The sequence below is a fragment of the Hippocampus bargibanti genome, linkage group LG06 (genome assembly GCF_051943395.1).
Source record: "Hippocampus bargibanti isolate YZ-2025 linkage group LG06, ASM5194339v1, whole genome shotgun sequence".
Taxonomy (NCBI): Eukaryota; Metazoa; Chordata; class Actinopteri; order Syngnathiformes; family Syngnathidae; genus Hippocampus; species Hippocampus bargibanti.
The window spans coordinates 2,627,009-2,643,030 of record NC_142739.1 but is presented as its reverse complement, the minus strand read 5'-3'; the positions used below and the strand labels follow the sequence as shown (position 1 = coordinate 2,643,030).

Here is a 16,022-nt window from a genome sequence, read left to right as displayed (position 1 = left end):
GAGGGACAAAGGACAACCTGGAGAGCAGTGTTACATGTGGTCTGCTGAAAACTGATATCAACCACAACTTCAAATAAAGAGAACTCACAATACCCTTCCTGCATCTGGCTGCAACTTTTATCATCTTTCCACCTGCTTGCTGTCTCGCCGCACGACAAGGTCTTACTGTAGTGTGTGACCCATCGTTATCGCTATACTCAATCACAAAATCATCAAAGTGACTAGGTCTCTTTCTTTCCCTAGTACAGGGGTCGGCAACCTTTACGACTCAAAGAGCCATTTGGACCCATTGCCCACAGAAAGGAAAACACTGGGAGTCACAAAATCCTTTTGACATTTAAAATGATGTTCTGACATCTTAATGAATGATTCTTTTATATATTCTCCGTCTGTGAACGGCTTCCCGTGCCTGACTATTTCCTGAGCGGCCACAAAGCTAGCATATGTAGCTGAATTTGTAGATTTCATCCACTTCACAAAATAGTTTTTGCTCTGATCAGCCTTCCGCATCTGTTCCGAAACGGCTCTTTTTCTCTCATCTCCATCCGGATATTTTTGAGCAAAGGCTGTGTGTTTGTTCTGGAAATGTCTTACGACATTTGACTTTTTGTTTTTGCTAACTTCTCATTACATATGAAGTATACCGGTAAACCCGCCTCGTCAGCAGTGAAGGCGAACGAATCTGCCCACGTATCATTAAACGTTCTGTTTTCTTCAGACACTTCTTTTCTTAGATTTATCCATAGTTGGCCTACCTGGGGATCAAAAAATTCAAGAAATCGTGCGCAATTTGGCGGTTGTGACCGGATATACGTCCACTGTCGATGGTTGTGACGTATATTATGTGCGACAAAAAAATTGAATACGTTTTATTTTGTATTATTGATAATCGGCATAATCTTAAAATTTAGAATTACATTTTAAAAACGAACGAAGTAAAATAATATACATTAAATTAAATACTCATTATTTATTTTCTAAAGCCGCAGAGAGCCGCAGCAGGGGGGTGAAAGAGCCACATGCGGCACCGGAGCCGCCGGTTGCCGACTCCTAATAGGATACCTTCTATTTTCAGGTTCATCATTTGTGTCACTTTGTTGTGTGAGGTTATGTTCATGTGGCTTAATCTCTGTGACTGCACTTTCGCGTGCATCTCTGTCTTGTATACATGACTCTTGGGCTCTCTTATTAGGCTTCTGAAAGACCTCACTAGTCTTAGGCTGTCTCATGCCATAATATGTGTTTTCATCTCTTTCATTTGTCTGCGTCTCTTTCTCAATATGTAAATAGTACAACTTTCCATACACATGTATGTCATATTTTGTCCCACCTTTTGTAATCGGTGCATTTTTCCCTTCTTTAAATATCACCGTTGCCCCGTTGGTGGTCACTTTCTTTACAGACAAAATGTCCTGGGGGTGTGAAGGAATGAATAAAGCGTCTTTCAGCGTTGCTTTATGTCTTTGTCCTTTGATGTCTATCACAGTGATCTCAGCATCTCCCCTGCATTGTGTGCCGTCCGCCAGCTCCACGCGGTGTTTTTCCGGTCTGAACGTGCTGTCGAAATCCTTGAACTTCGTAACGTCAGTGATGATATGCGAAGTGGCTCCCGTGTCCACCATCAATCCTCTCTCTCGGATGTTGCGACCCAACTGCTCCCTGGATCTGGTCTCGCTGTCCCTCATCTTGAGCACGTTGTCGGTGTCGCCATCTTCTGACGATTTCCTGGCGTCATCTCGTCTCTACTTGTCCTTACGCCTGCACGTGGCGTTTTTGTGTGTCTTGCTTTTGCAATGCACCATGTCTTGTCGACATTCTCTTGATTTGTGGCCTTTGATCCCACACATGGTTCAAACACACTATGCTTGTGTCATCACTGTGCTGGTCACGGGTGTGTCGTCCACGCTGACCCTGTGTCTTCATCACACTGTCCACTGACTCAGTGTTCAATTTCTCAGTTGCTTCAAAACTCTGTAGCTTAGTCTTGAAATCTGCAAACTTGATTTCATCATTTGAATGTGCTACATGGATTGCAAATGACTTGAAACTTGCTGGTAGTCGTTTTAAAACCATGGCAACAAGTAGTCCATCTCCCATAGTTTCACCCGCATTTTGGAGTGCTGTGATGCTGGTTTCGGCTTTGATGATATAGTCTGTAACACTTTCATCGTTCCTCTTTTGAAGCGACGTGAGCGTGGTGTACAGATTTATTATCCATGGTTTTCCTTTCCCGGCATAATATTCTCTCAATATCTTCAAAGACGTTCTTCCATCATCAGGTGCATCTCTCATTATTAGTGAGAGGCTCTTGTCATCAAGCGTATTTATCAATTCGGCATACGCATCTGCATTTTTCTCGGCTCGCTTAGCATGGTCTTCTTTCGTCCCAATAAATGAAAATGTCGGAGTATTTTTGTTTCCCATATCTCGTATTTAGCTTCATCTCCGTCGAATGACAGTCGAAGGTGCCTGCTTGCCCTTCCTTGATCCATCTTGACCGCTGTTTTAGCCGGTTAGTGATGGCCTCGTTTTCTCACCGCTCTTTCAAGTCCTGATACACTTCTGGCTTCACTTTATCTCCCAAACGTCTCCTGGGCCCATAACCTGTTGAGATCTTCAGCGCTTTCGCGATGCATTTGGGAGAATAAAGAGACGAGATGGTCCTCTTGTTTAGATCATACAAGTAGGATATTTATTTGCCGGAGTACAGAGAGCAACCGCTGCGCTCATCGTCGTACGAGAAGTCAAACACATACACATAAACTGGCTTTGATCGCTGTCAAATCACGTCGCGTAGTGGCTGGGTTGCCAAATCACCTCAGTATTACAGCATTTCACAAAATGAGGATACAATCTAACTTTCTTAACGGGACCCTTTAAGAGATTTTACAGGAAGTCAAATATGAAATGTTTGACGTATGTACTCTTAGAGCAATGCAATTGTTATTATTATAAGCACTCGTGATTTGCACACAATTTGTCAAATTGTCTTTAGTTGGTGTAATTTTGCCTCAGTAAACCGATGGAGGACGACTTTCTGAATTGTACCAGCATGAATATTTCATTGAATGGCAGTGGGTCTAATTATCCGTGTTGTTGGGATGAGTTGATCATGTGCATTCTGGTTTTACGGGGATGAAGGGGCTCAATAGGGCGGGGTGGCTCTTTCAGTGCACTCTCGACCAGACAATAGACCGGCTGTGTTAAGTTAGCACAATTTGCTACTCGGGCCGGATTTCAACCATGGAGTGCCAAAGTAAAAGAGTAGGAGCCCGGGGACAGTGAGACAGTGCAGGAGATGAGAGGTTCGCATTCGTACAGTCAACCTCGCATTTATTTTGAAATATAGTATTCGGAAGTGAAAGTACTAAACGTTTCCCTAGCTTGATGACGACAGACGATGCAACGGAAAGTGAACTGCGGGGCGCGTGCTGGGCATCATCATCCTGGGGAGGGGAAATCGAAGGGTTTCCTCCTTGTAGTTTTGCGGAACTATATGAGCCCCCCACGCCCCACCAACACCCCACTATGCCTTAGACTGGAGAAGCTCGTACATGAAGCCTAGTAGGGTGCGTGGCGCCGAGGAAGAGGGCTGGTTGTGACCGACCGAAAGAGGATGTACTGGGCTGCTGGCTTCGCCTCTTCCCGGCCGTGCGTGGTGGATCTCGGTCGGAATCACAGCCTCCCCCTGGGGCTGTGTGTGTCCGAGCAGCCGCAGTCATTGTATGGATATATCATCGCCTTCCCTTTGCAGGACTACGGCGGCATCATGACGGCTCTCGCCTCGGACTCGTGGTGGAAGAAGACCCTCTACATCACCGGGGGGGCCCTCCTGGCCGCCGCAGCCTACCTCCTGCACGAGCTGCTTGCCATCAGGTCGGCCGCTTTCCTTTACTGTCGAAGCTCCGTTGAGACTAGACGCAATGTGAACATTTTATATTTTCTCTTCCACAAGTGTTGCTCTCTGTCTTGTTACTGGGACTTCTCCTTCCAGGGCACGACTCAACGAGTGAGGAGGGGAAATATATATTGAAATAATATCCAAGTCACGCGTCCGCTCGTGTGCCATCCCCCGTGCTCTACAGCTGAGCTTGGTTAAAACGAAACACACCTCGGGCCGAGATGAACCCCTGCTGCTGCTCAAATAAATCGGACAGCACTTTATATCCCTCTGGATATCTAATGAGATGTGATCAATCCTTAGCATTCCAAACAGATTAATGGACTTTGTCTAGTCCGAGGAGCGCAAGGTTGTCACTGGCTGGATTATTTTGGGCAGAGAACCTCCAGAGGAGTCAATGCATTCTATGTAAACAATGTCTCGGGGCCCACTTCACCATCAGAAGCTGAGCAACCTTGCGTTCCGTGTAACGCGAGCACTGCCGCAGAATCACGTGCGGCCCTCAGGCTAAAGCCAGCCTACCAGCATCATCTGTTTAGGACATGTGATTTCATGTTGGTGTAATGCAGTTGGTGTTGTTGTTTTTAATTGTTGTTTTAGTGCAATGTGTACGAAGCATCGTAGATTGGACATGAATGAATGCTGCAACGTTGGCGGTTTGTGTCCCTGGTCGAGGAACAGTTTCAGCACCAAAGGGCTTGGACAGAGACACAAAATGAGCCCACACGGACTGACAAGTCAATTTACGTTCATGCTCTTTGCCACAAAACCAATGCTATCAGATCCCACCCAAGCTTCCATTGAGTCACAAGTAATATTTGAATTTGGGCCTGTCACTTTCTGTCACTATTATTGATTATGGATCATTCAATGATGATGTTTGCAGATGACACTGATCTGTAGTGAGAGAAGGGAGCAGGTGTGGGAGAAACTACAGAGGTGGGGGTTTGCCCTGAAAAGGAGAGGAATGAAGGTCACTCGCAGCAAGACGGAATATATGTGTGTGAATGAGATGGATCCAAGTACAAGAGTGATGATTCAGACACTCGGCAGCTGACGAGTGGGAACGTTAGGGATAGATGGTGGATCGCTAAGAAGGTGACAGAGGCGTTGGTGCAGGCTGTAGATTTATTAACAGAAAGCGCAGGTCCGAGATGGCGCGGACCCGGTAAAAAGTTTGTAGAACAAACAAAAGTGATTAAAAACAGCAATCCACCCAACCACACTAACTAACAAAATAAAAAGGCACACGAGGGTACATAACAGCATACGACGCGGTGCGTATAAACAGGCGCGATCGTGGCTAGATAATTCTCGGGCGAAGCAACTCACGTACTGAATAAACGTTCAAGGTACGGGCCAGTCGCGAGGCGTAGTATCTTCCGACGCTGGGTAAGTGCCAGCGTCGGGTTTAAATGTCCAACAGTCAGTTATGAGGGAATTGACAGCAGCTGGCGGGCGTCGGGAGCGGAGGCCCCGCCCAGCTGTCAACTCGCTCGTGACACCCACATTCCAAAACCTGCATGTCAAGTTATGGGAAGACTCGAAATTATCCTTAGGTGTGATTGGGAATGCTAATGGTTGTTTGCCTATGTGTCAAAGTGGGTTCAATTCCTATTTTGTGATAGCGTGAGTGTGAATGATTGTCTGTTTCTCGCTATGTGCCCAGTGTTCAACTGAAGATCATTCCAGGGTAGAGACAATGGATTAAATTCTAAAGTGCTGTTAAAATGGTTCACTTTTTGTTACTTTGTATTTGAATTCAAAATACTTCTTGTCCTAGGTGGCTTTGAACAATCATTAAAACATCAGTGAGGCTCGAAACAAAACAAACCAAGACACCCAGACTGAAACAGCCTCTAAATGCACACAGAGATCAGTACAAAAGTGATGACCACATTACTGGAGAGGGATGCGAAATATCCAGTCATTCTTTAAAATGACTCAGTCAATTATCGATCGGGTGACAGATTGAACTGATGTAGTTTGATTTTACTCAGTCACAGACAGTAAGTATCATGTCATGACAAGACGAAACGAAACACATTTCTCACTCTGTGTGCAGGAAGGAGCAGGAGTTAGACTCCCAAGATGCGATCATCCTCCATCAGTTCTCCAGACCAAAGAACGGTGTTCCCAGCCTCTCACCTTTCTGCCTCAAAATAGAGACTTATCTGAGAATGGTGGACTTGCCCTACCAGGTAAAGGCTTGACTTGTGCTTTTTGATGGCCACTAGACCAGGGTGTTATCCCACCTCTTGGCCAAAGTCAGCTTTGCTCGGTTCCGACTTCACTGTGACCGGAATGAGCCTTTGACGGAAATGGTTGGATGGAGGCTTCTTACATGATACCGTGTTTCTTCACAGAACTATTTTGATGGGAAGCTGTCACCGCAAGGCAAGATGCCTTGGCTGGAGTACAACTATGAGCTGGTCTCGGGGTCAGAGTTCATCATCGACTTCCTGGAAGAGAAGCTAGGAGTCAATCTCAACCACAACCTCACACCGGAGGAAAAAGCCGTGTCTCGAGCTGTCACCAAAATGGTTGAAGAACATCTGTATTGGTAAGGTTCACCATGTAGTTCTACGGCTTTGAAGATGACCTTTAACCAGTGATTTCACCAGCCATAAATTCAGAACCTGACTCGAAGAAAAGAATGTTTCAAGAAAAGTTACACCTGAAGTTCCAGGCCTATTGATTTGTCTGAATAAACAAATGACTGAAACTTTAGTGAATTTATCCAAGTAGTTAACTCATTCACTGCCATTCATGAATTTATTCGGGAATTGAAAATATGACGTAGAGCGCCATTTCCGAATTCATTCAGGTTTTGTTTTTTTTTTCTTGCTTGGGTGCCGATAGTGTTGGCGAGACATCTGGCAATGTTTTTTCCCTTCCACGAGGTTGCAGCATTTCCCGTTTTTCCATGTTAGTGCTTTGTTCCAGCTTCAGCTGTTGTTAAAGCGCAAAATAAACCAATTTATATCTATTGCATTGTATTTTGGACAGCCACCCTTAGATTAAGGTCATATAACTCCAGACCCAAATCGCTCTTTTTTTTCTGATGACATTTTCAAAGGCAGCCTGTGCCACCAACCACATGAGACCTCAGATTTTGTATCGGATCTCAGAAGATTTTTTTTTTCCTCTCGAGCACCCACCGTTGAGCTTTTGGTGATGCAGTTGTATATCATGGTTATATTCTGATCTCACACTGTTTCACACCTTCAAGTATTTATGTTAATACCACAACAATGACAAGATGAAGGCTAGTGAAATGCAGAGGGATGTACAGAAACCTTCCAGTGGTCAGTTACTCCACCATGTCTAGGTGAGAAAGACACCACTTATCGGAACTCCCTTTCCGCCTTCAAGCCTTGAGTGTTTTTCCATTACTCATAGGGTCCATGCACACACACACGCACACACACACACACACACACACACACACACACACACACACACACACACACACACACACACACACACACACACACACACACACACACACACACTCACACACACACACACACACAACTCACTGTGTATTTAGCTTACATCATGCCTGTTTCTATACTTCGAGTCATGTACTGTAATGTTCAAAGCATTACTTTCCATCCAAAAAGGTCAGTGATGTAACCCACATTGCTCTTTGCCCACCAGACAACTTCTGTTTCTTTGCTCACCCTGTCCACGTTGTGCCACATTTAGACATACATGCTCACCTCCTGGATGAATTATTGATGGCAGGGAAGGGCAGCGCGGTGGCATGCTGCTATTTCTACTGCCGGATTCAGGCTAGAAGGATTATGACAAATTTCAGAATTGTAATTTTCTTCCCCCTCCTCCACTAACAATGGCAATTGTGATTTAATATGTGATTATTTTTACAATATCATATTCCCATTATATATATATATATATATATATATATATATATATATATATACAGTAAAGTCTCGTTATATCGATATTCAAGGGAGTCCGAAAAAATATCGATATAACCGGGAATATCGATATATCCGACCCTGTTTGCATGTAATTTTCTCCATGCGTACATAGAAATAGTATCGATATAACCGGGACTATCGATATATCCGATATCGATATAACGAGACTTTACTGTATATATATATATATATATATATATATATATATATATAAAGTATGATTCAGCTGTAATAGGCTCCAGCTTTTTTGTGAGGAAAAAGCGGTCTGGAATAGGATGAGTCAATGACTTCTCTGAAACAGTCATATTTGTGAAGCTAAATACCTGGGGACTCATTCAGCTCAGCGTGGTTCAGCATTTGTTACAGTCGGGTGACTTATAGAATAGACCATCACCCCCCCCCCCCCCCCTTACCACACAGCGCCCCACTCAGGTATATCCCATTTGAATGTGTTGGCCATCTGACTTTGACTTACAGGCCTTGTGTGCAAGAAACATACAACATATACTCTCAGGACAGACGAGAAAAAACAGGAAGTGGTGTGTGGCTCGTTCTAGTCAGAAGGCTGTAAAAAAAGCCAGATGCTTTTATCCAATTTCCATCCAAGAAGCAGACAATGAAGAGCAGACACTTCTTCGCAGTTTTACCATGACTGTCTTTCTTGCTACAGAATGTCGTCCTACTTTGCGTCCAGCCTCACAGTTAGACTGAACCAAAACGGCAGTCTGTAATCTGTTTATCTGAGCGCTAGGTGAGCAAGTATCAGTGTGCACGGTGAATAGATACTCAATCTTATTAGTGTCTGCACGCAGGAGCGCTGTCAGGGACTTTGGGGTCCTGGAAAAAAAAAACTTTATAATTTGCAGAGTTGATGTTGGTCCAATTGAAATGGGGCAAACATGCACCTGCCCATGGAAAAAAAGCATGTGTTAAATTTAGTCCGTTTTATTTCATCCAGTGGTTGCACAAAATAAAATCCTCTGGAAACAAATGATTTTTATCAAGTTGATTTCGATGTATGTGGCTCCACATGATTTATATTCCTGTATACCACGGGTGTCAAAGTCATTTTTTGCCGCGGGCCACATTGTAGTTATGGTTTCCTCTCGAGGGCCGTTATGAATTTGGGGAAGCCATTAGAATGTTTAATCCCCTCCTGATCTGAAGTCAAGAATAATGGCTGTTATTGTGGTTTACATATAAAAATCTGAAATTTTGGTTCGGATTTTAGCGAGCATCATGGAATTTCACAAGTTTGATTTGCTTTCGCGGTCCGAAAAAAATGATGTGGCAGGCCGGATTTGGCCCCCGGGCCTTGACTTTGACACTTTGCTGTATACGCTTGACAAAAAAAAGAGTTCATATAACAAAGACCTTTTTAGTGTTTATGATATTATGGTGTCAGAGTAATCAATTAGACATTACTATCTGTCCGTCTGTCTGTCTGCCTATCTGTCTGTTTGTCTGTCTATCTGGCCATCTGTTCACATAGCGATCTACCTAAACGTTGTTCCATTGTGTACATTATGGTTCTTCCAGGACGATCGCCTACTGTCAGTGGGTGGACAACTTGGAGGAGACCCAGAAGCTCCTGGCCATGAGTGGACCACTTAGCGACGCACTAAAATGGCTGTTGACCCGCCTGAATGGTAGCATGGTACGCAGGGAGATGTATGGCCACGGCATCGGACGATTCTCCAAGGAGGAAGTCTACGCCTTGATGGAGAAGGACATGAGGACGCTGGCCACACTGTTGGGTAGGAGGGACTATTTCCCTTTTTGCTCAAATGCAATTCGTGGTTTCATCTTGTATCGATGAGGCCTGTCCATGTTTGCCGTACATATATGCTACATTTGATTTGGGAATATAGAGATGTTTGAAAACTACTCACATGGTGTACTTTTGTAGAATTTAAGATAGGTGTGTCAGGAAATGCATGTTGTCGGTGTCTAAATATGGGCCAAATTCATTTTCAAATTGTTAGAAATATAGTTCTGCCTTCTTATTGTATTCTTATTAACATTAATCAGGAAGTCATAAAAAAGTACATATTAAAGCATTTATTACACAGAATAAATGTAATTGTTTTGAATGTAAAAGTTCCCAGTAAAATATTTTTTTTTAAATTGCGCTTTAAAGGACAACCTACACCAAACAGAAAAACGTTTTATAGCATCTAAAATACCCAAAACATGCAGTATGATATTTTTAGTCAAATGCAAAACACCAATAAAAATGAGACTTAAAGTGTCCAATATCTGCAAAAAAATGAACCCGGAAGCGGCCAGTTTCAGAAGGTCCCGCCCCCTTGTTCGTGGCTTCAGATTCGGAGAATATTCTTTCTTGTTACTCATCCAGTTATGAATATGATTCAAATAGTTCTGAAGAGGAAAGCATACATGTTTGCAATCGATTAAAGAATTTATTTCGTCATTTTGAGGCAACATTGGGGGGGGGGGGGGGTGTAGCACTAAAAAAGAGGCAGAAGGACACCCTGAACCGTTTACCAGCCAATTGCATTGCAGAACATTTAACAACATTTTTTAATCGGCTAATTGAACTTCATACTAAAAAATCAAATGTAATGATGTCAATAAATACAAACTAATCTACAATATTAATTCTGGAAAACAATATTTCAAGCCATTACACTTACAAAACCATTTTTTTGTTTTGTTTTGTTGTTTTTTTAAACTTTTTTTTAATCAAAATGATGTATGGATGCTCACCCATTCAAAGCTGGGTGATCGCAAAAACTCATTGTTCTCTCTGTGCACGTCTGTGTAAGCTCTCAGTCATACAGGAGTGGTCAATCGATGAGAAGGTTTCTTCAGCTGTCATCTGTACAAATTTGAAGGTTTCGGACGTTTCACCTCCAAAAATAACAAACTTTCGTATGCAGAGGCAGATGATCTACGCATTGAAATATCAGCCCTTCTCAGTAGTGCCAAATTACCTCCGTCCAACATAACATTAGAAGAGAGAAAGGCGTTAACTACTCTACAAAAAGACAAAAATATTACTATTCTGCCAGCAGACAAGGGCAGATGCACAGTGCTTCTTGACACATTGGATTATGAAGACAAAATAAATAGGTTAATCAGTGATTCTAACACTTATGAGCAACTAAAAAGGGACCCTTCCAATAGATACAAGAAAGAAATGATAGACTGTCTCCAAAAGTTAGAGAAAGGAAAACATATAGACAAACAGATGTATTTTAGATTATACCCGGGAAAGGCCACGCCATGTATCTATGGCCTGCCAAAAATACATAAAGAAGGGCTCCCCCTCAGACCCATTGTTTGTAGCATTGACTCCTCTACATACAATGTAGCCAAATATTTAAAAACTATCTTAGCTCCGTTGGTTGGTAACACAGAATATCACGTAGAGAACACCACAGGGTTTGTAGAGAGGATCAAAGACCTCATATTGGAACCCGAGGAAACCTTGGCATCATACGATGTGACTTCTCTCTTTACATCTGTCCCAACCCCAGCAGCAGTCTCAGTGGTGAGGACGAGACTGCTGGCGGACGTTTCTCTGCATGAAAGAACCAAACTTAAAGCGGATCACATTTGCATATTATTGGAAATCTGCCTTAATACTATGTATTTTCAATTTCGGGGAAAAAAAAATTATAAACAAATTCATGGTTGTGCTATGGGCTCACCAGTTTCACCCATAGTGGCTAATCTGTACATGGAAGAGATGGAGAAACAGGCCCTCACATCCTTCCCGAGGACAAAACAACACTGGTTTAGATATGTGGACGATACTTTTGTCATAATTAAAAAACAAGAAATTCAATCCTTCACAGATCACCTGAACTCTGTAGACATCAACATTAAATTTACTCGTGAGGACATTAAAGAGAACCAACTAGCCTTCTTGGATTGTAAAGTAATTATAAAAGAGGAGAGAGCGCTAAAAACAGAAGTCTTTAGGAAGGCTACGCACACTGACCAATACTTACTTTTTGACTCTAACCACCCTTTACAACACAAATTAGGAGTTATCAGAACCCTCCAGCATAGGGCTAAACTAATACCAACTAGCATTGAAGGTAGAGAAAAGGAGTCAAAACATATCAGGCGAGCACTCACTAACTGTGGGTACCCTCAGTGGTCATTCAACAAATGTCAGAAAGAAAGAATAGGGAATGAAACCAATAATTCTCAAGATACAAAAAGGAGAGGAGTAGCAGTACCTTACATTGCAGGAGTTTCTGAAAAATTACAAAGAGTCCTTTGGCAACACAAAATTCCTACTTATTTCAAACCGATAAACACTTTAAGGCAAAAATTAGTGCATCCAAAAGATAGGCTACCAAATGAAAAACAAAGTAATGTAGTTTATTCCATACATTGTAAGAATGAAAATTGTAAAGAGCAGTACATTGGGAGACTCAACAAATTCTCAAAAAAAGACTATCACCATCGCAGGGATAATACAAGTGGGCCTCAATCGGCAGTACATTTGCACCTAAAAGCTAGCAACCACTCATTTGACGACAATGAGGTTAAAATCTTAGCGAAAGAACATAGAGGGTTGAAAGGGGGGTAAAAGAAGCGATTCTTATAAAACAACAAAATCCTTCATTAAACCGGTCTGCTGGGGTGAGGTTCAATTTGGATCGTTCATACAATAGCCTGCTTAGGCAAAACAGGTTAGGCAACATTCGTAATGCTGATGAGGTGATACCGGTGGGAGTGGGGCAAATAGGCCAGTCGTTAGTCAGGAATGTAGGACCATCAGTGGGGCCACAGGGAGTGGTCCTCTCCTCCCACCAACCTGAGAGTAGGGACCTATCATAGCTGTGTCCGGCGCCGCCATGTCTGGACATTAGAGATATATAAATAGGGCCGATACGACCAGTCAGACTTTAGTTCGCTGACGAAGCCTCTTGGATAGGAGGCGAAACGTCTGAAACCTTCAAATTTGTACAGATGACGGCTGAAGAAACCTTCTCATCGATGGTTCTCTCTGCACATTTATCACCTGTACATTTACTGTATTTGGTCATTGTTTTGTTAAGTTCATACTGTCTCCTTATTATCATATTTACCACAAAATGTGGTACGTGCGCGTTCTTCCGCCTTCATCAGCACACGCCGAAACATGTCAGGATTGTCAGGTAATTGAACCACCTAAACGCCATTGTCTGTAATAAAAGAATCTGTTGTATCTGGTCATGTTCATTCACAATAATAATAATACAGTAAAGTCTCGTTATATCGATATTCAAGGGAGTCCGAAAAAATATCGATATAACCGGGACTATCGATATATCCGACCCTGTTTGCATGTAATTTTCTCCGTGCGTGCATAGAAATAGTATCGATATAACCGGGACTATCGATATATCCGATATCGCTATAACGAGACTTTACTGTAATAACAATAATAATAATAATAATAGTAATAATACATTTGATTTATAAGCGCCTATAAATGTTGACGGATAAATGCATCACTGCTCTCCATTTTAAATACTTCTTCTGCCACCACAATGTTGCCAGCATGACCACTGCTACAAATGCTAGCAAGTCACGTCACCTTCAGAGGTTTACAATCTGAGCACACATTGTACAGTCTCGGATTACACGCTAACAATGAGTGTCACTGCCATCTACTGTCTAGTAGTAGTTGTGCAATTGCACTGGCATACAATAGGATGGAAACAAGAGCACATTGTCTCAATTGTCTCTTTTTCACACCGTAGGAGATAAGAAATACTTTATGGGCTCCAAGATATCCACATTAGATGCCACAGTGTTTGGACATCTTGCTCAGGCCATGTGGACTCTGCCTGGGACGAGACCAGAACAACTCATTAAAGGTTTGTGCATGACAGCATTTTGCAATTAAACATGCATTGGACTTTATTTTCACTAATAAGTATGCACTTGGATTCTTTTGAAAATTACTTCAGATGAAATTGAATATGGGTGACTTTGCTGTTGTCACAGGGGAACTGATCAATTTAGCCATGTTTTGCGAGCGAATGCGAAGGAGGTTCTGGCCTGAGTGGTTCATGGAGGTGGAGGACCTCTACTATGACGGAAACAGCGAGATTAGCGGCGGCACACCATCGACGACCGGCCTGTTGGACTTTGGGCTCTTCTCGAGGACTGACACTCTGGATGACAGCGACGCTAGCAGCCGCTCAGCGGGACATACGCATATACATACGCCCCTCTCTGATCACTCACTATTTGACTCAGATGTTGGCACGGCGTCGGACAATGAGACCCAGTTCAAGGAGGACGTGATGCCCGACCTGGAAATTTGACATGACGGTGGCTGACAAGTGGAGGCTGACTGGAGAGCTGAGCAGCTGTCACTACAGCCTGCTGAGTGCAGAACAACAGAGTCCGACACTGTTTGGCTACCCGGCATGTTCCATCTTCCCTTTTGGACGGGAGTGGCTATTCAAATGCACAGTACCAAAACCGAATCTCTAATTTTACATTTCACCGCCCCGTTTGTTCATTCCCAAAATGTCACAACTGTCACGGTGACATTTTGCCTCTGCCTTATTTGTGTAGTCTCGTGATGCAGAAGGTGTGTGACATTAGCAACAGCTCGAGTTAGTGCAGGTAGAGCATCTATTTGACCAGTTGTCTTAAACTCGTTCTTTCAAAGAAATGGAGATTGATCATGTGGCTAAAATGAGTTGCTGTTCCGCATCGGATCTTTTGATTTAGAGATTACACTTGATCATGTTCTTTTTTGGCTTTGAGAAAAGACTACTGTTCCTACATATCATACACACTGTTATATGCATGTCAACATCAAATGTCAATCAGGACTGAACTCCTTTGCTAGCTCGTTGATTGGAAATTCAATGATCAACATTTGTGTGCCTGTTACATTAATTTTCTTTTGGGTTGTTTGTTCCATGTGTGACATTGAGCTTTTGGTCATTTTATTGCATACGAATATGGTGGTTGTAATGAATAGAAATGACCACTGAGTGGCAATAACACCAAGCCATGTTCAGAATGGAGGCATACTCGAAATTCATCGTAAGTGCAATATTTGCATAAAATTAATTAACTGAACTATATTGTTCGGACTTCCTGCTTGACTCAGACACACGGTTGTTTGATTTCTTTATAAATTATCTTGAGTGTAAATTATTTTGAGAGTGTGTGTGTGTGTGTGTGTGTGTGTGTGTGTGTGTGTGTGTGTGTGTGTGTGCGTGTGTGTGCGTGTGTGTGTGTGTGTGTCAGAGAGAAATGCATATCTATTTTTATTCGTCTTTTATTTCTTATGCTTAAAAGAGAAATTATTTTTTGCACTCATGGAAATATACTTTCACCTTATTTTTGCCGAACGAGAAACCTTGAGAAATATATTTGAGTCGAAAAAGACTAAACAGGGAATACATTTATTTTTTAAGAATGTTTAATTAATTGGTGTTGGTGCAGTTGGGGAATACATACATACTGTAACCTCCTCAACCAACCAGTTGATGGAAAACGTCTGATTGGATGCACTCAGGATTGCAAACAGCTAATGTCAAGCAAATCCGATGATAGGAAAAGGACCAATGTATTCAAAAGGTGTGCATTATCCAATAACTTTTATTTCAGCCCTTTTCCAAACATACGTATTACAGATTTAACTCCCCCCAAAGCATGACGTTCAGTTGACAAAATGTCATAAAAACAGTGGTGAATTTTGCAGTGATGAATGTTGATGCTGAAGACTGCGAAGGTATGCCCCTCAGAAGTCAGTTGAGGTTCATCTATATTTTACGCAGTTGCAAAATTAATTTAATTCAATCTTAACCATGGCCTTATAGCCTCATCGAAATTGAACTGAGGATATTCTGTAAACGTGGATACAAAGGTTTGCGCTTAGTGACATGTATCCGCGATGATAATCATTTTAAGAGTTGGGTAGACAGACAAAAAAAGGCAAATGTAACCGACTTATGTAGGGTTGTCCTGTGCTTTGTCCCCCTGAAATGTTTCCTTCGCTCGGACCGCTTTCTTTCAAACCTTACAAAAAGTAAACGTTTTAAACCATGTCATGTCTGCCGGTTGAATGTAAATATTGTGTGTGTTACAAACCTCATGTATGTAGAGCAGATTTGTCGATCACATTGTAGGCATAAAATGGCTCGACTGGCTTATTTCAATAAAAAAAGCGTGGA

At 42.4% G+C, this 16,022-nt stretch overlaps 1 protein-coding gene across 2 annotated transcripts in view; it reads left to right on the top strand.

The window, feature by feature from the left end:
- The window catches only part of LOC148896184 (failed axon connections homolog), a 22,568-nt gene extending 6,546 nt beyond the window's left edge, over positions 1 to 16,022 (top strand). The window contains exons 2-7 of one of the 2 annotated variants that reach the window (XM_088997798.1): positions 3,755 to 3,876; positions 5,967 to 6,102; positions 6,268 to 6,464; positions 9,391 to 9,608; positions 13,581 to 13,697; positions 13,828 to 16,022. In XM_088997798.1, coding sequence (XP_088853924.1) covers positions 3,770 to 3,876; positions 5,967 to 6,102; positions 6,268 to 6,464; positions 9,391 to 9,608; positions 13,581 to 13,697; positions 13,828 to 14,150 — 1,098 coding nt within the window. In that variant the 5' untranslated portion in view covers positions 3,755 to 3,769 and the 3' untranslated portion in view covers positions 14,151 to 16,022. Of the gene's footprint in view, positions 1 to 3,050; positions 3,877 to 5,966; positions 6,103 to 6,267; positions 6,465 to 9,390; positions 9,609 to 13,580; positions 13,698 to 13,827 lie in introns of those variants that run through there. The other variant, XM_088997797.1, reaches the window with a different exon arrangement.